Raw genomic sequence first — 24,437 nt, 5'->3', positions numbered from 1 at the left:
CAGTTGTTTGCCCTGCTGCAACCCAAGAAAGCTTTCTTTTATTCCTCTAGTGAGTAATGTTGATGCTGTGGATGCAGAACACAGGAAAGCAGATGYTGTCATTACTGTAAAAGGCAGCCAGTTGTCTTCATGTTGGCATCCRCACTAGGTTTTGGGTTTTAGTGGGTTTGTTTGTTTTGGGTTTTTTTCTGATGCAGATGTATGAATATTAGGCTCATTTCTTACTGGCTGTTCTTTAGGTGCATATTGTGTCTGTGCATGAACAGCTGTTTTAGGAGAGCGTATGGTTTGTTAGAAACCTGGGTGATGTGGAAGATGCAGAAGGGGGTGGGCAGAGGCAGTGGTGTTGCTGCTGTTTCTGTGCTTCGAGGACTGCTCTGCACTGGAGAGGTGCAGACTGTCAACTGCCATGCAATTATCACAAGATGGTCTGTTCTATCTGTCAGCAACTAATTGTTTTAGCAGTAAATGAGTGAGGATAAGGACATGATCTGCTGGTGACCATGTTGAGGGACTGTCTTTGCAGACCTCTGTGTCCACAGTCCACTCTTTTATTGCTAATATTTTCCCCAGCAATTTGCATTGAAAACAGTATATTTGTTTACTTTCTTGTGTCTTAAAATTTTATGTCGTGTTAGCCAAACTATATGACATAACTCTGATATGACTGCTTTGGTTCATAGACTGTAATTAATCTGTATTAACAGGGTATGTGTATAAATAAAACATATGCCAAGGTGGGCCGACTGGACTCTCTGGTTGCTTTTGCCACAGTTTGTGCCCATGATTGTCTGTGTTCATCTTTATTAGATTAGTTGTAATTGAATCCTAAACTGCACTTTGTCATGTTTTTTTCAAATGACACACTCTGGCCACTTCTGTGGCTAAAACCAAGGCAGTTTAACAGTCACGTGCTTTTCCCTTCCTGTTTTTCCTCCTTCCTTTTTCTGGCATGTTGGCAGTACAATAGGGGCCTAGGGACTCTTCCAACTCATTTCATTTCCATGATCTGATGTTCACTTATGGTGCCATGGCTTGAGGCAACATTACCTGGGATTTCAAGGTAGTCCTCTATCCAAGTTCTGCAGAGGATCAAGATTGTTTAGTTTCTGCTCTAAGTAAGATCAAGTGGTTTCACCATGGATTGCCAGAGGCTTTATGTCTGCATCCTCATCCACTCTCTGCATAGCAGGTATTTCTGTTCAAATACGTACTTTTTGTTAACTTCTTCAGGTTCTAATTTAAAAAAAATCCCTTCAAGTGCATGTTTAGTATATAAATGGCAGATGTTAATGGAACTGTGAGTTCCTTATTTTAATGAGCAGAGCAATTCATATGCTCGCAATGTGTGCTCAGATGGTCTYGTGGCTTGGAACAGTAAAGTGGAAAGACAAACTCCTGTAGGGAGGTGTGTTTGCAGAATRCTGGCAGGTGTGCTCTCTCTCCTGCCATGACTCAGTAATGCTTGATGAAGTTCAAAATACAAAAGCTGCCAAACCAAATTCTCAGTCCTGTAGAACTGGTATTGTTGAGAGCTCAGAGTATGGAGTGGGTGCTCTTTGATAGATCCTGACCTCACAGGCACCTGTCTGGGAGGTGATGAGTGCTGGATGCTCCTCCTGTGCCGCCCATTTTGCACTTGTGTTAAAGGTGCTCCTAAGTATTTGTCATGTGCTTCATGGTTCCAACCCTGACTGCTGACAGATGGGCAGCAATTTGCCATTTATTCTTTAATTCACTTCAATGTCTGTTCCTTGTTTTTCTTCTCCCTCCTGCCCTAGAGCAAGGTGTTTATGCCAGGCGACTTAACTTGTTTTATGGCCTTGTCTAAGATGTGGAACTGTAATGGTGCTCTAGTTCTCTGGAAACAAAATGGTCTCCTTTTGTAATACTCTGTAGTTTTTAATTCTCTTAACTATGTGCCAAATTGAAATTAATTGGCTTTGCAAGTGATCACTAGTCTTCTTTCTGATGCTGATTAATGCAATTCATTTACACTTTATTAAGACAAATATCGTAGTGCTAGCAAGAAGTCTAAACATGTGCATTTTTGAAAATGCTGTAGAACTGTTACATTCCGTGACTCTTATGTCCAGCTTCTTAAGGAGCCCACAAAAAATGCTGGTAGTTTTCAGTAATCCAGGAGAGCAGTTGGGCAGGTGAATTTTGTTCCAATGGGGGAATTTATTAATTTTTCCTATCTGATAATAAATACCATGTAAACAGTTCCCTTGGGTTTAGTCACTGCTTGTGTATGAGGTCCAGAACTGCATCTTTGTGGATATATTCTGTTCTAGACCCACTGAAAAGCATCTGGTGTCTTGGCCCTGTCATTGGAGAGCTTGCTGAAACATTTTAAGTCCAACTTACAAAAACTTCTATGTGCTATTTTTTTTTCTTGATAAACTCAAAACACATCTTTTACTTGGAAGAAGGTGGAAGGAAAAAAGAGAGCATCAGTCTTTTTTTCCAGGGGCAAGTCTTCAGTGTTTTTGCTTGTCTTACTTTCTTGCTTGTCTGTTCATTGCCCATTATTAGATAGTCTACAGATTACCTCACAATTTAAAACTGAGATGGGTATTGCTTGGAAGTAAGGCCATGTGTATTTGCCTTCTGTGACATGGTTACCACTGGCTTTAGGGTGGCATTTTATGTAGTCATTATTCATGCTAAACATGATCACATTTTTATTCCCCTGCCCCCAAAATAATTACTTTTTTTCTTACCGTCATCAAATGTTTGCTGTTAATTCTGGAGTGCAGGAAGGTTTGCAGTGTATGAAAGCAGGCACAAATGCAGTCTGTGCTGCTTACCTTCAAAATTTAATCAGTTCGACAGAAAAGATTGTCATGGCTTTGTATTTTTAAATGAAATTTAGCTTTCATCTGCACAGAAAATTCTCCTGAATAAGCTGAAGTAGCAGTTAATGTACCAGTACAACTGCTTATTTTGTTGTCTTGTATAACATTGCCCCTTTTCTGATAGCTTGTATGGGTAGATTTGACCCTGCAGTGAAATGTGTGGTGAATCATTTTGCAGTTGCTGTGGTGGTGGGGCCATGTCCTTAACTTTGAACAGCTGATAGGCTGCCAGTGTGTTAGCTAATATGGCCAGTGTGTTAACTAATATGTCCAGTGTTTAATCTTTCCTCTCTGCATCTCTCTAAGTGCACAGACACATGATTGAGATACCATTTGGCAAATGGTCAGCTTTAATTGCTCATGGTGTATGCAGAGTAATGTGGTTTTTTTTATTTTTTTTTTTTTAGCCTAACCCTCTTATTGCAGGTTAAGCTGTGCTTGCAGATAGTTATTGCAACTTAGCTGCCTGATAACAAACTGTTTAAACCACTGTAATTTCATCATGTGCCTGGACCATCAGACACAGGGCGTTTAAGCACCACCTAAAAGAAATCGTCATTTAAAAGCATCACGTAAGCTCAATATAATTCAAACAAGTACAATCTGTGTGAATGAAGAGATGTGGATGCTTCTAAGAAGCAGCATCTGCTTTATAAATATGAGCTATGAAAGGCTTCCAAATGTCCCCTCTGTTCATCAAATGTGAATGTATCTTCTCTTAGGAAGCCATCTGGAGTAGGCAATGCTACAGTCKCTGCCTTGCTCTGTGCCATTGTCCTGTCTGTGCCTCAGAGTGACTTGTCTCGCTACTGCACTTCCAGTGTTACTAGTTGTTTCATGGTTTGCTTGGATGTCAAGTTTGTTGCTGAGCTTTGGCACATTGTGAAAATACTCTGTCTCCAGTGTGGTGATTTTGGGTTTTTTCCTTTTTTTTTTTTTGTCTTTCCCATAGAAATATTGTGAAAGGAATGAGGAGTCTGCGAGAAGTACTACGGACTGTGGAAACAAAAGCTACTCAGACCTTCAAAATGGTAAGGGAATGGGAGATGGGAGGGTGGAGCAGTCTGGTATGCAGGAATTCTCTTGATTGACCAGTGCAGTAGCACAAAAATATATTTATCCTCAATCGATTGCTTGCTCTTTTTTTTGTTTCTTTTCTTCCCCCCTGTTTTTAACTTTTGGAAGTGATACATCAAGTGATCCCCTTAATTCAAAGACCTGCCCAATTGAAACCTCCAAGCTTTCAGACCTGGGCATGTAGGTTACTTTTGTTGGATTTGGATTTTGGTTTTTGTTTGTTTGATGGTTTTGTTTTTCTGTTTTGAGTGCATTTTCTAGCCCTAGTAAAAACAGAGATGTATTTAGCTTGACAGTGCTTTCCTCAGGTGATGYTGTCTTGTTTTCTTTCTGAATTTCAGTGTGCATGCACATCTTTCTGCATTTGCATGTAGAAGCATTAAGTACTTCTGTCTCTTGTAACAACCAGTGTTTTTTCAGACTGACACCCTTCAGTGTTCTCTCTGTATAACACTCCTCAATACAGTCCAGAGTGATTTTAATTGTTTGATTTATTTTTTTTTTTGGTGTTGGCATTCTACATCTTTGCATCCTTTTATCCTGAATGTCTCTGGTAAAGAAATATTTATGTGCTTGTTTAACTTCTTAGACCTTTAATTGGTTCTTCCCTCCCTCCCCTTGAAAAGATCTTGTCCTAAAGTTACTCAGGAGGTGACAAGGTCAACAGAATGGGGAGTAGCAGTCTTGGGAATGAAAGCTCTGCAACCCTGAAAGCATTGATACTCTTACAGCAAAACTTGTGCTTGGTTTRTCTTTGTGTTTTGTGTCATTGCAGAGAAGTTGGGCAGGAGAGGTGGGCATGGGTTTGCATCSTGTTTGTGAGAATACAAATGCATGTTAAGCTTGTGTAGTGAATTAGAAGAGATGACTTAAATAATTGTTCACTCAAATGGTTRCATCCTTTTTCAGAGTGAGATCAGGGTTCAGCAGTATTTGTGTGYTCTGTTTTACCATTTTGCAGAAATGAGTCTAACCATCTGCTGTTCCTGTATTGTGACAGAACGTGGCTCAATTGCTCCTGTCCTTATGCAACTGTGGACAGCTGTACAACACCCCTGAGGGATTTATCCCTTAGGGGAACTCTCAAGGTGTTCATTCAATAGCTTTTCCTGGGATTTCCAAGTTGCATTTTCATTTTCTTATTTATTTTTAAAGAGYCATCAAGAGGGCAGAAGAAGGAATGTGCTTAATTAAACAAGTTTTTCAAGCATGAAAGTAAAACACACAGTTTTTTTCCCCTAATTTGTGGGATCACAGTGTTCCTCAAGTATAATGATGCTTTTTTTAGTCAACGGCAGTAATAATATAAATCAAAGTCTTGGCCTGTTCTGGTTTGTTTGGTCTTATTCAAAACAAGAGTGAAACTAATTTACACAGCTACTGTACTGTATGTTAAAATTAAAGACACTAGAAGTATTTGGTGCTTGCCTTTTGARTGGCTTACCACAAACTGTATTCCTACTTCTGTGTGAACCAGCAGAGATCTTTCTGTTGCTGGCGTGTTATTTTCCCTCCCCTCTAAGACTGTAGGAAAAAAATACAGGAGAGTTGACTCCTCAGGGTAGAACTGACTAAATAATTACACACTGAGACAATAAAATGATACTGGCTAATGTCACAGGGCTCTAGGCCTTTTGACTCATAGTTACTTGCTATGAAAAGCATAGAAAAGCCTTGTTAGAAACAGACGGCTTTCTGTAACTTGTCAGTAGGGGGGACATGGAAGGTCTTGGGGTTTCSAGGGAGCTGTACGTGATGATATTTGAGACACCATCATACACTCAGATCACTGCCATCTATGAAGCCTTCCTTTATGATGTTTAAAAATCAGTGCACACTACTGTGGTTGCRTTTTGGACTAATCCAGTGAATTCATTTGTGGTGAGGTGGATGAAAATCAAGAGCCTTGCATCAAAACAAGTTGTTCTTCTGTAACTGACTATAGGAACTTTAACCTCAGTGTGGTTTATTTAATCCCATAGATGTTGATGTATGACATCTATATRCCTGTCCTGGTCATTCACAGAAAATCACTCTTGGTGGTCTCATAACACATCTTAAAATATAAATTTCATATAAAATACATACCAGTAGTCAGAGAAGTTGCAAAATACTGTTTACAAGTATTAGCACATAAGGGCTGAAGTTTCAGCCTGCCCTCTGTTTTGTGCATTATTTATTTTACAGCTTTGAGTGGTGTGCTRCTTAGAATTCACAGAAGGCACCACTTAGTTTGATGTCTCTGAACTTGTTTGTATGCTCATCTATTTACAGTGCAAGAAATTAAGATTTGATGGGTGTCAGACAAGGGCAAACACCAAAGATAGTTTTGCTAAGTGAAGTTAACTTGCCTCCTTTTGGGCCCAGTTTGCCAGTGGTGCATATGAAGTGGAMAGCAGGTATTTAATGATCTTTGGCCTCTTGATGGTAAAAAAAGTGCATGTGATGTTGCTGTCTCAATATAAAGTTCCTAAGCATCTTTTCTCCTCCCTCCTTTACTGCAACAGGAAGAGAGAAGCAGTACCAAGATGAAACCGTAAAAGTCTACAGGGAAGGGTGATATTAATAGATGAAAGGTTGATCTTTTAAATCTAAGACAAAAGTCACCTCTGGTCCTGAGACTTGCATACAAAATTCTGAGGCTGAGAACGCAGTGTAGCATCATCATACTCTGATATAGTAACTMTTGTGAGATTGTCTCAGCAATCCATGTGGCAATCAGTTGTCTTTGTTTGCTAAAGCATCCCTTGCTGTCAGGCCCTTTTGATACTTTTTTCCCTAAAGCGTTGCAACAAGATCATGTTAATACAGAAATCTGGTCTTATCTGAAGAGGGAAGAAACTGACACTTTTGTAGACCTTAGCAGCTGTTTTTTCTTCTCCAGCTTTCTGAAAAATGGTACTGTCATGCTGGTACATCTCMTTCACAAGATGGAACATAGGGAGGGGTGAATCTTTTGTGTTGGAGAAGGYTTCACTGATGTGTGTCTTTTTCTGTACTGTTTACTGATCTCTAGACTGCAGCCAAACAGTTAGCCCAGGTCCTTCTCCATTCCCTCAGTGAAGACTGTTACTGGAGCCCTTTATCTGATCCGCTTCCTGAGTTCATGGACAAGGAATATCAGTCTTAYGTTAGCAATCTTCTTTGTCGGAGGCCTGAGCTGTACTCAGAAGAGAAGTAAGTGTTCATTTTTATATCGGTTTATTGGAAGGAGGAAGGAGTGTGTTTGAACATTTGTCTATACTGCAAATTAAGCCACTGATTCATGTATAGTTTTGTGTCTTCTTGTTTTTCAACTTTCAGTCTGCTGGAAAAATGAAACCTAAAACGTTGAGTGATTTTTTTTTTTTTTTGCCCCAGGAAGAAGAAAATCCAGCCAAAGGGTTGTCTTTGCTATGAAATTGAAGTAATCTATTTATGGTTCAGTRTTGCTCATCTAAGATATATTGCTGAGCTTTTAATTGTGTGAACCTGCAAAGAAAGTATTGCCTAGCAAATGAATTATGCATTGCATGTTTCAAGTTACCTCTTCTCTTGTGAAATGAGAAAGAGGCTGACAGGRTAACTCTTGATCTTCCTCAGAAAAATGTATTCTGTCTTTCAGTGTGTACTGCCCTCAAGACAACGTAGAAGAGGCTCTTCTCCTCCTCTTAATCAGTGAATCCATGGTAAGCCAAAAATGAGTTTGTAGTATTAATAGTGCAATGGGATATCTAGTATTTCTGTGTCTCCTGGTTGGTTTTGTTTACTGAATCATCCCTAGATAAACAGAAGCAAGAATTCAGATGCTGAGTGGAAAATGCCATCTATTCTTTTAYTAGTGACACCACTTTTATTGAATGGAGTATCAGTGAAGAGTTTTGGGAATTGTCAAGAAGTGACTGCATTCACCATAGCTGCATGCAGATTCTAACATCCAGATATATTGTCAGTAGACAGATGTTTCCATTCAGAATGTCTGTGTGGATTTATGGATCAAGAATGAGAAGAAGAGAGCCTTGCCTAAAGCCAGACGTGATGGTGGTTCCTGCTGTTTGGAATTGCAGGATACAATATTCTGCTTTCATGCCTTCGTCTGCAGTCCTTGGCTGTTTCAGTCCGGCGTGATCTTTGACAGTTTGCAGCGTAGATGCAGTAATACAGGGAATCYTGTGACATGCAGAAACATTCATAATAAGCTACAGTGTAGATTTCTTCTATGTATAACATTGTTGGCTTTAAAAAATCCATTTGAGACAGGCAAAAAATTGGAGGAAAAATAACTGCATGGTAACCTTTGATAATTTTCATGTTTTGAGAAAATGCACCCATACAGGAAATGTGTAAGTAATGTTTTCTGAAAATGTGTAAGGAATGTGTATTTTTCTCTAAATACAGGATAGTCACTTTTATCTCAAAGTGAGATTTCAAAACCTTGGAGCRTCAGTGACCCTCCTAGAAACTTGTAAATAACTTTCAGACAAGGTGAAAATAGATACTTTTTGTATTTTTCATTCTTTAGTGTTTTTTCGTCTGGTTCTTCTGGCTCAAGTCCTTCCTCTTTCCCACAAACTTCTTCAGAACAGGGCAATTTAATGTTGTCTTTTAAAATGCTTTTAAAATTTGGGGAAAAAATAGGGAGGTGGAACCACTCCAAAATATTAAATTGACTTCAAAATTGTGTACATCTGAGTGTTACTATGTGCTTTTCAGTGCTTTCTAAATTAAATCTCTGTAGYACATCTGCTTTATGTTTTCAAGGGCTTTTCATCATTGAAAGTGGAGACTGCAGGAGTGAGGGCTGGTAGAATATCATGTGCCYTTCTGTTAAAATCAGAAGGACTCATATCAGTGTGGCTTGTCAGGACTGTTCCAGGCAGGAGGAGGATGGGGGTCTGGAGCAGTGACTACTGGCTGCTCTGGCCTTTCTGGAGCGAGGCCTTGTGGAATCTTGAACTCCCCAATCTTGTTCTGCTGAGGAGGTGAAAGTTATCCCTGTCCAATAGTGTGTAAAATGGTGAGCTAACTGGTCATGTAGCTAAGTTACGGATGAAGTAGTGAGAAAATGCTGTTGATAGAAAGTGGGCTGCTGTGCAGACTTCACTGCTGTGCTGACTTCAAGGTTAAATAAGTAAGCTTGTGTATGCTTAAATGCTGCCTCCAGTACATAAGAACTTCCTGGAGGAAGATTCAAGGATTTGTAATCTGCTATATATCAAACAAATACTAGAAGATCCTGTAGCAGAGCAGTGCAGGAGCCATGTGATTGTATTTGTGACTTCGGGGAGATGGAACATCTGAGCCTGCATCTTGCATCAACCTTGTTATAACTAAAATTCAGGACAAGTGTATGGAAATACAGTTAGGAACCACATGAATGTGCTTCCCAAGTGAAGGAATAGAGGGAGCAGTTGAATTCTTATATATGCTTGCAATCCATAAATACTTTCATGTAGATTTTTTATTTTGGTACTTAGAAGGGGAAATTCTGTTTAACTTATGACATGATGTGTTTTCCATAACAGCATTGCTGTAGGGTAGTGAGTTTTCTCATATACAGGTTTGTTGTTTTTTTTTAACTTTTGCTTTTTGGTTTTGTGTATTTTTTTTCTTTTAAAAAGACAACTTTCTTAACCTTATGGAATGAGTTAACAGGAAGCAGATTTCGAGTTGAGGTTCTCTCATTCCTGGAGAGAATGTCAATGGCAAGTGATAATGATATGTTTCTGTAGGCCAGTAAGCAACATAGTTGATGTTCCTGGATTTTGGCTGGATTAGACGTTCTTCCAGTATTTACAATTATGAACCCCTTTAAAACAAAACAGAAGTATGCAATTTACGTTGGCTTCTCTKACACTTGGCTCTGTCAGAGCAAAACTCGCCAGAACGGTTCTTTCCCTCTCTGATTTGTAAAGAGACAAAGAGTAGCCAGGCCAGGACAGCAGGACTGCAAAGCCAAACAGCTTCTTCACATGCCTGTTCCTGATTTCTACCACTCCAAAATGACCTTGAAGGGGAACAAAATTAGGGGAAGGAGGGACAGAAAAAATTGTCAGCCTGTTGAGGGGACACAGAGTAAAGATGTAGTGGGGAGGAGCATAAATTATCAGAGAACCTCAAAGTAAATATGTGCTGAAAAGGGGACACGATAGCTTTTTCAAGAGATAACACCTGGAACACCTTTGCTGCTGAAATTCACTTTTTATGTTTGACTTGCCTTCCTAAGGTGAAGCTGAGATCTACTTTGCCAGGATCTGTGTGATTCCTAAGATGTTAGGAGGGATTAGAACTGTTCCTGTAAGGGGCAAAGGAAGACATTGAGAGAGGGTTCCTGAGAACCAGACCCTATTTCTCACCAAACCTTCTCTGGCTCTTAATGGTGGAGGGTTCTGGCCTGTGATTATCCATTTCCCTTGCATTGCAAGGGAGCCAGTTTGCCTATTCTGGTGGGATGAAAGATGAAATGAAGATATATTCTAAAGGGGCAGTTAAGTGTTCCTTCAATATTTCACTCACTCTGCCTTTGGGCCTAAGTATGTAAAAGGTTTTCTAATGGCCAAATAACATGGTATCCTCTTTCATGGCTCTGAAGATGCTTCTGTGGATGTATTAACACTGAGGTGAAATCTTCTAGCCTGTTTTGCCCTGGCATTTTCCCGGGTTGCCTCCCATGTTCTTTATGTCCTCTTAAAAATGAGAGCCTATTTTCATAAGCTAAGGCATCTCAGTAAACAATTAAAAGAATCCTGGTTGTTGAGCTTGGCAAATGTTCTTTCCCTGTGCCAGCTGTTATTTAGTCACAGCCTTTGGCTGAAGAGTTCTCGTGAAGGAATCCAGTGAAACAAATCAGGCAGCCTGAAGATTGCCACAGTCAAGGCTGTCTTTATGGGAGTTCGTGGCCTCCTGACTACTCTGTCATTCTTTTTGTAAAGCCTAAGTTGTGGTTTGATGGGCTGTGTTTCTGAGAGAAGGAAAATGCTCTCCTTCAGACAAAGAAGGCCAGCTGGTGACAGCCTTTACAAGATCAGGCTGTAGCAGAATGATGTGTTCTTATCACATGTTGGAHAAAAATGGACTAGCCTATTTTTAAACCACTAGTCCTCTTTCTTGCTGTATTTAACCCATSTAAACCAGTGACACTGTTTGTGAGGAGAACTGAGGACATATTGTGACTTGTTGCAGGGTGATTTTTCTGCATCACCTACCAACAGGAGCAGCACTGGTTCCACTGTCAGGTGCTTTGGTGCTTTGAGCTGCAGGGTGTAGACAGGAGGTTTGGCATGACTAACCCTTAGCTGCAGTTTTKTTTATTTGAATAGCCATTCTCAAGAGTGTTTAGAATTGACTGTGTTGTCCTTAAAGTTAGCCAGAAGCTTCTCAGAGCCAGGAATGGAACACTTTGTATTACTTCTTGTGTTTACTTTTGAGGTTAAAAAAAAAAAAGAAAAATATATTTGTTTGCATTCAGAAACYTTCCCTTCTTGAACTGAGGTCCAGCATATAGTCTGAAAACCCTTTATTCAGTGCTGACAGTGTTGGCTCTTAAAACTGGGAATGTGGTCCACCAAACATACCAGGTGACATGGTTTATTTTTTTTGGCTCTGTATTCACTCATACTGGAAATGAAGCTCCTTCTATCCAAAACTAATAAATTCTGTGCCTGTGTAACAAAGATTAGAAATGTCATCCCCATCTTATCTCTGATTTGAATCCCTAAAGGCGATTTGACCTTGGAGGGCCTGAGAGCAAGGAACAGATGGTGAGGGGGAAGTAAGATATTGGGACTTGTCCTGTTCTTTTTACTGGTGAGAACAAACTCATGGCTGTGAGCATGCCTTCAACAGAATAACATTAAACCCATGTATTTTTAAGCACAGAAATAAATAAAACCTGTTAGCTCTACAGTTCCTAGTTTTATAAAATAATGCTGTCCAACAAATGGTTTGGTGAAGAAGAATCTCTTTTTGCYTTTGTAGGTTGKTTTTTCTTTTTTTCTTTTTATTTTTAAATGGCACCAAGCCCAGTGATGATACAACAGCTGGATGACCATCATGACTATTCTGCTGAGGACTGTTGGACTACAGTAGCTGAAGGAGACAGCTGGGGATGGGGTTGTCTGCTCCTCGGTTCCTGCCAAATCACGGTTGTCCACTTAAAATAGCAAATCTGACTCTCTCTGTAACCAGCTTGTGAGGCAGAGATGGACTGCAGGAAGTTTCTAGTGAAATACACTAACTCTGTTAATTACCTCTTGAATAAATAGTTCTGATGTGAGTTGCTGGAGAACAGGGTTTGAGAGCTTTTTTTCTTCTACTTTGAGGTAGTAAGTCTTGTTTCCAAACTTGCAAGGGTGATGTACATTTTTGGAAGATAGCTTTCTAAATTTAGATAACTGGTTGCAAATACATGACTTTGTTACCCAAGGCAGATCTGTAAACAAACTTCCTTACTTTCTGCTTCTCTCTCTTCCTTTTGTGTGGGGTTGTTTGGCAGTTTTGGATGGCAGTGTTGTTTTCAGTGATGTTTCCAGAATTAGCTCTGCTATAGTACAAGGTGTTAGTATACACCTGAAACATATATCTAGATGATAATATTTGATAAGCAATTATAATGGGATAATGGTGAGCTGTTTTGATGAGACATCTGAATTGGGCTCCAGTAACTTGGTGTTGCTTATCACAAGTGAGGCACATACCATGTGGTTCACAGGGGTATAAATTATCATTTGCTGTGCTTCTGGTCTGAAGTGGAATCAGTTGAGGTATCTCTGTGAAAGGAGTTTTGTGAGTTCCTGGGGTGTTATTTGTCCTCCCTGTTCTACCTACTTGCCAATTTCAAGCAGCTTTGCAGTCAACCCTGGATCTTTTCTTTGCATATGTTAGCTATGCATATGTTACCTGAGGGAAACCTTCAGGTGCTGTGTAGGAGATGATCAATAACTTAGACAAAAAGTCTGTATCCTCTTCCATTGAACGGGTTCTTGCCATTGTGAAGAGCTCATTCATTTTGTTGGCAGTACAGGCAAAACAGCCAGAAGGGAGACCCAAAGGATATGGGCTAAATATTTCGCAGCTCTTAGCAGTAAAGGCATCAATTGCATGATTTCAAAGGCCTGTTGTCAATCTTACATGCACAGCATTTGTTTTTCGCTCTTAATGGTAGTATTGAATCACACCAATTACATTATTACAGTACACTGTGTAAAACATGCTGCCGTTCTGTATAGATGGGTTGCAGTGGATCTGGCAATTATGTCTATTATGAAAAGACACAAGTTGAACATTCGAATGCCCATGAATTAGGGGCAGGCAGCAGGCACTCATTAAAGATTTTAATTGCTTCCTTTTTCTTCTTTGGGAAAAAACCAGGGGAAGCCATGTTTCAAAGTGAGCAATTAAAGGATACTTCATAGCTAATTGCTGTGAGAAGGGGGCTGCTACATGGAATATACTCTATGGTAATTCATATGATTGCTTGACGTTTTATTAAGAAGCACATCTTTGTACTGAGGTAAAATTTAATTTTCTGCAGCGTAACTGTGTGCGTAATAACGGCTGAAGTAATGGCTGTTTGGATTTGCTGTGGCTCTTTACTTTTCTTCCTGAAATAAACAAGCCATAAATAAGCGTGGTTGATGTACAGCAAATCGGTTGTGGATGAGGGCTTATGTAGTTTGCAGRTAAGTGTGCTTGTATGTGGATAGGAAGGTCCAAGCTGTGTGTGGCTCAATGTTGGGGGTGCTCAGAAAGTCAGAGCAGTTCCCTGCTGTCTGAGCCAGTGGGGGTCTGCAAGTCCAGTAGTGTGGCACTGCTGCCTTTGGAGCCAGACCTGAAAAGCCCTGCTGACCCTCAGGTTCCATGCCCTGCCGGGTTCAGAGGCACCACAATGGGGTCAGCTTAGGGCTACCAGCCTGGGCTGGAGCCTCTTGGCATGTGTGGCCTGCAGATGGGCTGTGCCACTGGGCTGTGGAAAGGAAGGKCTGAACATACTCAGGGTCTTAAGTCAGGGCTGACTATAAAATGCATCGAATCTCCCTAAACAGGATTGGTCCATGTCTGAGCCACCTACATGGATAGCTAATTGTGCCTAATGCATCCCAAATTATGCAAATGTGGTGCAGATCTGGGTAGCTCAATTACTTTGGAGCTACTTCAAGTAAAGGGGCATTGACTGTGTATTTTTGCCTTTATAATGCAAGTTATGCTAATTCCCAGTGGTGAAACTTGTGTTGGTAGCACTGGTGACCTTCTCCATCCCACAAAACAGCCTTGAACAGAGCTGCTCTYGATGGTGTGACTCATCATCTCTTTCCATCCTGCTTGTGTGCTGTGAGGMATATCTGTGTGACAATGGGAACAGCTTAAAGGGAATAGTCATGGTGGGGGTGTTGAAAATGTATTTGTAGCTATGTTTTACTGCTGCTTATAGTGGAGGAGGAGGAAATAATGCAGTAGGACAAATTGAAATTGCTGCATATGTTACTGATACACTGCTTGAGACCAGTGGGGTACAAATAACTTTTTTTTCCARTTGTTCTCAGAAAAAATTAGTGGTCTGAAACAACAGAAACACAGGTATTGAAAAAAAGTTGGTGTTAATAGCTTAGAATTTTTTCATTCTCAAATGCAAACTGAAGTGTCCACCTGTGTACATTTCACTAGGTAAAATTCCCCATCCCACAGAATGGGTGTATTCTTTGTTGCAGTAACTSTGTGATGGTTTTGCACCTGTACTTGCCAGTGAGTGTCAGGATTTCTCAGTGACAAACCAATATTTATGAAAACATAAACAAAGGCAAAGGGAAAAAATGGTAATGATTATCTGGGTGACAGCAGCCTGAGTTCTTTGAGAGGCAGGCCACAGAAACATGCCAGTTTCCTGAGTGCATTTCAGGAAGTGGTGATTCACATTCCCTTCTCTGCCCTCTGCATTTAATGCTGCAGTAATATCTTGAGCCTTAGGATGGTGATTTACCTTACTGTGTTAGACACAATCCATAAGCTTGCTACTGTCCAGTCAGCTTCTTATGAGGTTTGAACCTTTTGGTTTGGGGATTTGTGGGGTTTTTATGTCTTTGCAATAGTGTGGGCTCTTGATTTTTTTTTTTAGAGCAGCTGGAATTAGCAATTGAGAATAGGTTCAGTATTGAAGAAATAGTTGTGATAGAAGTGGCAATGAATTTCCTAGTAGCAACTTTTATGCATGCAAGCATAGAGTGGTAGGTTGCAAGACGTTCTATGGCTTTGAGATTTGAAAGCTTGAACAAAATCAGCAGATTTACAACCTTCTTGGAAAGAATATTCATCATGCCTATGCATATGTTGCATTTAACTGCTGTCCACTTGGGTAAAGTATGATATGTACAGTATATTCAGAATGACTGCAATTTTAGAACATTGCATCCTTGTAGTATGTCCTAGATTCCTGTTTTTGCAGGACTGGGCATGTTCTTCCTTCTAGTACCAATAAATGTGGCAAAGCTTTGTGGACAGTCATAAGTTTTGATTAATTTTCTATCTCTGCTAATGCATCCACTTAAAAATCATATCTTGGTATTAGATGGATACCCAAAAAAGCGTCAGAGTCTGGCTGACTCTAATGGGAGGTTGATGATGAGATTACAGAGCACAGGGGTGCCATCTCAGTAGCTGTTTGCTACCAACAATTGTCATAACAATGTAACCGGTGCAGAAAAAACTGTTAATGCTGTTGTATATGTGTAGGAGGATTTCCTTGGCAATAAGGATCATATGCCTTTAACTCATTTTTTCCTTTTAAAGTAGCAGTCTTAAATCCAAACAGAGCTTAAACTTCTATTTTTTTTTAAATTCTTATTTATTTCTTCTAATAAAGGTGGACAATCTATGCGTCTGTACTCTGGCTGCAGAATTTTTCAAGTTGGTTTCATTCTCTTGGAATCTGTTGTTCTGGACTATTTTTTTWATCACAAATTACATCTTTTGCAGTAGCATGAGAAAGAAAAATACTTTTGTGGCTGCAGGAGTTGGTGTAAGTTTATTTGTGTAAACACTAGACTGGGTCTGATCTGTCAGCTTGCCTTTAACTGCAGTCACCATTTAGCTCTTGGTTGAGATTGTGTTAGTTGTCAGTAATTGTGTTTGCAGTCTTGGCTGGAGGCTGTGATGAAGAGTGCTTGGAACTGGGGCATTACACAGATAAAATCATGATGAAACAGCTGCAGCTTAATCACAATGAAATATGCGTGGGCTTTAAGGGCTGCATATTCTGGAAATTTTTATTACACTTAATTCCCATGTTTAACCTTTTTAGGGGAAAAAAAATCTCCCCACAATTAAAAAGAAATAGATGTAAGATTACAGTAGTATTATAAAATAAATCTCATAACCTTCTTGTTTCAAGGACAGAACATTTTGTTTGCCTTTGCTCGAGGTGAAATTGCTGGCAATTTTCTTAATTTTTCTGATCTTTTAGATGTCTAGACCTGAGTGTTTGATGTTGCACTCCTTTCAGCTGAGGAGCCCAGGGCAGCGTGTCTGTGCTATCAGGCAGTGCTTGGGCTCAGTGGCAATCCAGCACTGCCTCTCCCAGAGGCTGGGCAATCTGGGTGAGGTCCTCTGTGTTTGGAAATGAGAGGGACTTTTCCATTTACTCTGGAATTGTAATATTCTTCTTTGTACTCAGAAAAACACTCAGAAAAGATCTGAGGTAAATCTGAGTCTGTGGGATGTGGTATTTTGGAATATCCTTGGAAATTGCTGAACTGATCGTTTTCTTCAAAAGTAATGTTTCTTCCTGATCTAGGCCCAGCAATGCACTGGTAGGTTAGCAAAATTAAGACATATTTTATGTATTTAAAAAAAACACTTGGTATTGCATTGCCCAAACCTTTAATGCCTTTGATGACAGGCAAATCTGATTACTTATGCAACCTGCTCAAATTAAAAAATAAAAGGTGAGTAGCAGAAAAGAACAACAAAAATGGATGCTATTGTGAAGAAATCTAATGTAGGCATAGAAGATAAATTATTGAGTATGGAAGCAGTTATCGCAGTTGCAGGCAATTGAAGTAATAAGGAAGATGGTTTAAGGATGGCCTTGAATTTCTAATTATTGAGGAAATAAGGAAGATGGTTTAAGGATGGCCTTGAATTTCTAATTATTGAGGAAATGGGATCTGGTAGGTCTGTTTCATAATGCTCTAATGCTGTGACACAAATCCAGATGAGGTATTTGTAGCAGTTCCGTTCTGTAATRCAGCTGTCTTCTTGAGTTTGCTTCATCTGAATAGAAAGCATCTCTGTKGAAACACCTTCCTTACATTGTAATAAACTTTAAAAAGAAAAATACCTYGACATGATTTGAGACAAAATGCTTTGAATGATGGGTGTAGCTTCCTATGGGAGGAGTCAGTTCTCTTTTGCTCTCTTGGTTTCTGATGYTTTGCTTGTGTCTGCGCAGGCGAACCGGGACGCAGTGATCAGCCGAGCCCCAGACCAGCAGGATGACCGAGCCGTCAGCCTTCAGGATGCCTCTGCAGTTTATGACCTCCTGAGCATCACACTGGGCAGAAGAGGGCAGTATGTGATGCTGTCTGAGGTACCTCCTCTGGCCTCTGCTGAAACTGCCCCTYCAAACACACTGGCAAAGCCACTCTTTGCAGTGCCTTGCTGGGGAAGAAGAAAATGGAGTGTGCTAGATAGCAATTTAGCAGAAACAGCTACAGAACTATGGTAGCACAGGCCAGAAGTGCACACAGAATTGTTTGAGACATTAACATAATTTTTATCTAGGCACTGGAACAAAGTGGCTGCCTTTTGAAGTGATGTTGCTTTTGAAGTGACGATAGCAAGTCTCATTAACTGAGAGGTGTAAATGGTGTGATTAAAAAAAAAAAATCACCTGGGTCTGGCGATTGTTTCCTGACCCAAACAGCAGTCTTGACAAAAGGTATAAGGAGGAAAATGAATGAAGTTTGTTGTTTCTKCCATCGTTTCTTTCTTAGTGCTTGGAGAGAGCCATGAAGTTTGCATTTGATGAATTTCACCTCTGGTACCAGCTTGCCCTGTCCATGGTAGCTTGTGGAAAGGTAAGGTTCAAACCAAAGGACTTAGGGCGTGTTTTCCTCTGAAGAGTGTGAAGAGTGTAATCTAGATTAGTTGTTTGAATGTGTAGGGTCATGTGTTTTGTGGGAGTAGGTGCCATCAGGCAGCTCTGTGAAAGGACAGGGTTGTCCTTTCAGTCTCTGCGCTTTGTGATCGGGGCATGCGTTCGAYATTGAGTACTGTTCTTTCTGTGTAGTGGTTTTTTTATCATTGTCAAGGAGGAAAATGGGGATTGTGCCTAGCTATGGGTTGAAAAGCATTTTGCAGCTGTCCACTCTCTGTAGGTTCAACATAAATGTGCTTAGTATAAGAAAGAACTGGTGTCTAAAACTGCCATCAACTCACTCTGTGTCTCTGGGCAGTAGACTTAAACTGTGGTTTCTCCATCTGATCAAGGAAATGTTAATATTTTTTCATAGAGAACTTGTCTTAATATTTTTAAAGTGCTTGGTGCAAAATRTGCTTTAGAAAAGGAAACAATGTGGATGTTGGCATGGACATGTGTTTTAGCATAAGTTTTTTTTTTAAATTAGTGTGGTATTTGTGAAAGTCATCAGTAAGCCACTGAGATGGCTGAAGTGTGGTTGTGAAAGGTAGGCAAAGGTAGCGGGAGCTTTTCTTTCTTTGTCTYAGAAGCATGGACTTCCTGTAGGAAATGTAGATGGTACAAAATTTAGCCTGGTAATTCTGGAGTCCCCACTTGCACTTTGATGCTGTACAGTGGTAGACCACTCAATATGGTCTTATACTGTGTGCCCATGGGGAGTACAGGAATCCATGTGGACCTGAGTGGGGACCACCAACTAGCACTCATCTGCCAAATTACAGCTACTACTGACCTTTCATGTCTGTAAGCTGAGCTGGAAACTGTGGCCTTGCCATAGAAATAGGAGATGAATCTATGGCTTTGCAAAGAARTTGTCTTATGTGTAATAAGTGGATGCAAAGCTTAGAATATACCTGAAGGGATTCCTTCACTTCCATGAGCGTAGGCAAGGCCTTCTCTTGGAAGACTGTCTGATATTAAGCCTTCYACTTCCAAAAAACTGGCAGAACAACAAGAAAAAGTCTGTTAAAGAGCATCAAATGTGACTAAGGGTACAGTAAGCAATACTGTGGAATGACTGAAATGATTTTTTTTACCTTGAAGGGGAGGGTAAAAAGTCTAGGAGAGACAAGTCTTTATGAGATCTTAAAAGGAAGGGTTAATCTTGTCCATGGTGGTTAGGATAAGTGATTGCATCCAGTTGCAACAACACAAGTTCATGTTTCTTATTAAGAGGCAAAAAACCAAGGGTAATGGAACACTGGGAAAAAAGTGCCTGTGGAGAKTTGTGGGGCCTTAATCACTGGGGATCTGTGGAATGCCCTAGGCAAATATGTGGTGACCTCTCTTGAGGTACCAGGGGTGTCCTCTGTGAGACCTGAGACTCTGACTCTGTTCTGGGACTCCATCATTATCTGCTTTTTAAATAACAGATCTGGCTGGTTTATGAGATACCAAAGCATTGGCAATGCATATTAGATTAGCAGGAAGCTGAACAGAGATCTTTAGTCACAACGAGCCTCACAGATCACTACAGAAGTTTAGTGCAAGCATTTCAAAATCCCGTTCCAATCTTGAAAAAATGGCTAGACTGAATCATGTATAAGGAAACCTGAAGCTACTGGTGGTATRCTTAAACAATGAGCTTGGTGCCATGGTGTTCATACCTTGCCCTGACCTRTGTCAGGTGAGGGGCTTGCATGTCATGTCTACTTACCTTGGAGTTCAGCTGGAGTTAGCACAGCCCTGCCCTCCATGCTTTTGCAAATCCTTCAGGTACTTCGTCCCTTGATCCTACAACTACATAGGACATGATAGAAAGGCACAGAAYCTTACCATGAATATGGGGCTTGTCTAGAAGGTTTATTGACTTTACAAGTTGTGTAACCTGGTTCTCAACAGCAGACAATGCTGTAGCTCTAGTAATCTGCTAGAGGGCAAATCAAGATTTTTAACTGCTGGTGGTTAAGTATAAGTGTATCTGGAGAATAATTGTGCTTCAGTCTCAGGTTAGTATGGAGAAGTGGGGCCTGGTCTTTAGCTTCTGACAACAAGCATGACAGCTCTGTTCTTGTCGTTCTATGTTTGCATGCCTCTTCATCTTCTCTATATGTTACAGAATAATGGGTACTTAGATACTCGGGTAGCTCTTTTTTTTTTTAAATCTCTGTAACTCTCCTATCTTTCYATATTTTCAAGTGCAGCATGTCTTTTTGCCTGTACTTTAAATATTTACAAGGTAAAATGTCCTAATCTTTCCTGTTGATGCAAGAGCGCGAAATGTTCTGAGCCCTATATGGGTCAGAGGGAATTCCCTTACCCAACAATCCCATCTGTGCAGTATTTCACTTCTAATCCCAAAGTATTCCCTGAGGATTCCTGTCATATACTCTGCAATGCGTCATCCTGTAATGGGAGATGTGGCATACATTTTTATATTGCTTGGCAGCTTGATAGCCGGACAGAGTTCATTTAAAAGCAAGTGCTSCAGTGTGGCAGAAAGGACTGATGAGAAAACAGTGTGGTCAGTCTAGACTGCAGAATGCACAGTACACTTGAGCTTTTATAGGTAAAGATCTATTTTCACCTGTCTCAGTCACAGCCAATTCATGATCTCATTTCTTGGTAATGAAACCTCACATCCTGCAGCATTACTTGTTCTGCAGTACAGCAAATTGTGCTCATAAATCCTGGGCATGACAGGAACAGTTTTATCAACCTGTAAATGCTGGAAACGTTGGTTTCTCTTTTTTTTTTTTTAAACATGTTTTTAGGATTTTCAACTCTGACCTTAGAAGTGCCATAAAATCCTATCTTGCCTTCTATTCCACACTGTATTTGACTAGTGGTACGTTTAATTGGTATATTCAGATTAAGTCAATCAAGTCGAATTTCAATGTAGTTTCTTCCTCTGCCAGCCAAAAAATTGCCAAATGATGATTGTCATTTTTCACAAGTGATCAGTCTGAATGTCAAGCCAGCCACCTTGGCTCATTACCGCATGTAGGCTTGAGTTTACACATTATTCTGAAAAGCATGTGTCTTAACAAAAATAGGCACATCACTTCAGTAAGTTCCTCCWGGCCTTGGGGCTTCCTAAAACAGTGAATGAAAAATTCAGAGAAGCATAACCTTCCTATCTGTCTTTTATCCACTTAAGTGATGGAAATTAKGGAGTGACAGCAATTTCACTTTCCTGTGTTTCTCAGCAACTTGCATGGTGAGAAAGATGATGTGGTTTGTTTGTTTTTTAACCCCTTCTTAGGAATGCCTGTTATACTGAGCTGTATAATCCCTGAAYGGGACAGCCATGTTTATCTAAATGACAAAAATCTCAAATACTTTTGTAGGCAAATTTAGGTGAAATTGAGGGAAGTCTAGACAATGGCAAAGACATGGTGGGAGATGTCCTGTGTCCCCAGGTGCAGTTCTGAACAGGCCAAAGAGGTTKAAATCATTGTATTGCAGCATCCTGTTCCTGTGGTGCTGACTGCTGAATTCTTCACAGATGCTTTAAGTTGCTTCTGCTGGTAATAACGTTGGCTATGTGGTAATATCAGCTGGAGGCTGAGTGGGCACCACAGCTCCCTGGCTCTGCTGCYGTGTGTGGACAGGCTGGAGCCTGAGTGGCGAGCGGTGTGATAGCCGGATGCCATCTGGCACAGTCCTCGGGCAGTGAGAGGAGACACTGTCCGGCTGCCAGAGTGAAACGCATGCAGACAGTTGCATCTGCTTGTCTCAAGATTTTGAAAAAGTGACCAGTATTGAACACCATGGGGAAAGGAAGGACCAAACTCTCTTTTACAGAGTGCAAAAGACTTTGTAGTCTTTGCAGCAGTGAGGAGAGAGTTGCTTGGGGTAGACTTGCTCTCTGCTGCTGCTTTCAGCTAAACAGTTTTCCCTGGAGGCCGTGGAGGTTACCAACACACACCTCTCCTGCAGATGAGGGTAACTCTGTGACATTTCTGAAATTGGAGGCAAAATTATCGTAGTGTCTAGATGATGTATTACAAGCACAAGGGATRTGTAATAGGGTCCTTGTGCACTCACAGGCATTTCCTTGGCCTTGAACCAGCTGGATCAGTTACATGTTCCTTTTTCAGATTTCTGTCCCCTTCCACACCTACTGTCYTCACACAGGATCTAGTCTGGGCATCCAGAGTGTCACTGGAGCTCTCTGGGAGTAGAGACTCAGAAGTGTGTTGTGAGTAGGGTCTAGCTTAAATTTATGGTACTTAGAAAGTATTCTAGATCTGCATTGTGAGTATTAAAATATATACCTTAACAACATGAAGCAACATCGGTGCCTGTCCACTACCTACCACACAAGGAGACAAAATTTGTGTTTAGTGACYCTGATTTGCCATTTTCCTGTGGCTAGTGAGGGAGGGGTTCTTCAAGGATAGCTGTGAAATTATTCTGTGAACRTTGAGTCTATGTAGTCTAAAAGTGCTGGGTACCCTATTGGGCCATTCAGCTCTCWTGAGTCGTAATCTCTAAAGTACAGATGCTTATTGTTCTTAGTGTATGCAATGCATGGAAACATATTCACACTAATGTTCAGCATCCCTGCATGAAAAAAACACCACAAGACAACTTGGATGAGCTTTAAGATGCGGGTTTCTTGAGAAGAGGGGTGAGTAGTGATATAGTCTTAGGCCAGCTACAGGAAGTCTGGAGTAGCTGCTAGGAGAGGATAATCTGCTTTTACCCCTCAGCTTTTTACTCATTGAGGGGATGAAGTGCCTAAGAGGAAGTAAAGGAAGAGTTTGGGAATGATTGAAGGGTGTGTGGGGAAAAGCCTCAGTTGAGAGCTCAGTGGAGCTGGAAGGAGGCAACTGGAGGCAAGGACTGTGCTCAGCCGGCCTTGTACTGGGATTGCTCATGGTGGTTATGTGTTCCTGTGGTGCCTGGTGCARTGCACTCCAGCCCTGCAGAACACCATCAGCCCAGTGCTTGCCTTGAAGACAGTGATTGTGTGACTTGAGAAAACTGCTGCATTGTTGCTGACCTTCCCCCAGCCCTCTCTAGCCCTTACTGAAGGCACCATAGGAACAATGGTCAGCATTACCATATAGATAGACAGGCTTGGCAGTAGGGGATGGAGGCCCCAGGCATGGTACCTTGCAAAACCAGGCAGATAAACCTGCTTTCAGCTACACAAAATGCTCCTTTCTGCTCTTATCCATTATGTTTGTTTCTCTTTAAGGCAAAGCAGAAGAAAAAGTCATGCATGTCTACCTGAATGGTTTTCTTAATCACGTAGCTTCAGGAGGTGTCTGGTATTACACAAATGAAATAGCCCAATCCTTGTTGGCATCTGTCAGTCAGCTGTGTTTCAGAAGGGCTAGGCTCCAGCTCTTCCCAGAGCTAGCCTTGCAGTGTCACTGTGCTCCCCTTGGCTGCTCAGCAGTTGGAGATACTGCAGCCTTGCCTAAAGCTTGTGCTGACAGCATTTTAAGGTTTTGAAACCAGTCTTATGCAGACATGAACTCTGATTTTGGAGCCCCTAGCAAGTTGCTGATACACACTGGTCATAGCCAAATAATGACAAGCTAACGTCTGAGCTGCTCATATCTGTGTTGCACCCAAAAAAAGGAATCCTTCCCCTTATTTAAACAGTGCAGCAAAAGCAGATGTCTCTAAGTGCTTCCAGGAGCTTCAAGTTTGACTCAGCCATGCCTGTATTGCCAAYATACAGCTTTCCAGAAGGTTAGAAGGAAAGTTATAAATATATTTAATACATAATTCTGCAGCAACAGCAGACAAATTTTATGATTTAGGCTGTTCCTTCTGTTGGTATTCTTGCAAAAGCTTAKGCTGGTTGCTAGGCAACTGGCATTAGAAAAAAAGTGCATTTCTCTTTGTATTGCAGGCAGGAACCTTGGGAGCAGCAGAGTCCTCGGATGGCTCCTTAAATAGCATTGCTGGGGARTGAAAGTTAAAATATTGAACATTCATTGGTTAAAGATCCTGTTACAAAGGTCAGCTATCTAGGGTATATTCAATAGTTTGGTTTCCTTTGGTGAAAGGAAAGATTAGAAGGGAGTTTGCCTGTGTGCTGTAGATAGTACAAAAAAATTGAAATTTCCTAAGATGCCTGACTTGAGCAGCATACCTAGGTGGGCTATGTAATTGCCTTCAGGCTTAACTCTCTTTTCATGACAGAAAGTGTGAAGTGAGGTGTTTGTCACATTAGCAAGTACAAATGTGTGCTTATAGATCTTAGAATGTAAGAGGTGCTTTTAAGAGGGAGTRTTTGAAACTGCTTTATTCCAGTGCTCTAATTTGATAAACACAGGGTAAAAGAAAAGGAAGAGAGTCAGTTCCTGTGTTAAGAGAAGTAAATGTCTTAGGGGAATAATGTTCATGCTGAGAGATTCACAGAA

The 24,437-nt window shown here is 40.7% G+C and overlaps 1 protein-coding gene across 3 annotated transcripts in view; it reads left to right on the top strand.

The window, feature by feature from the left end:
- TTC7A (tetratricopeptide repeat domain 7A) overlaps positions 1-24,437 on the top strand; it is a 170,395-nt gene that overhangs the window by 25,474 nt on the left and 120,484 nt on the right. For all 3 annotated transcript variants that reach the window (XM_057371271.1, XM_057371287.1, XM_057371281.1), the window contains exons 6-10: positions 3,814-3,892; positions 6,955-7,115; positions 7,543-7,606; positions 17,359-17,496; positions 17,903-17,986. In XM_057371271.1, the coding sequence (XP_057227254.1) occupies positions 3,814-3,892; positions 6,955-7,115; positions 7,543-7,606; positions 17,359-17,496; positions 17,903-17,986 (526 nt within the window). The remainder of the gene's footprint in view (positions 1-3,813; positions 3,893-6,954; positions 7,116-7,542; positions 7,607-17,358; positions 17,497-17,902; positions 17,987-24,437) is intronic.

Source organism: Malurus melanocephalus, unplaced genomic scaffold (assembly GCF_030028575.1).
Source record: "Malurus melanocephalus ecotype Western Australia unplaced genomic scaffold, MMel_1.1 scaffold_5, whole genome shotgun sequence".
NCBI classification, from domain to species: Eukaryota; Metazoa; Chordata; class Aves; order Passeriformes; family Maluridae; genus Malurus; species Malurus melanocephalus.
The sequence above is the reverse complement of the archived record's forward strand: the minus strand, read 5'-3'. Positions and strand labels throughout refer to the sequence as shown.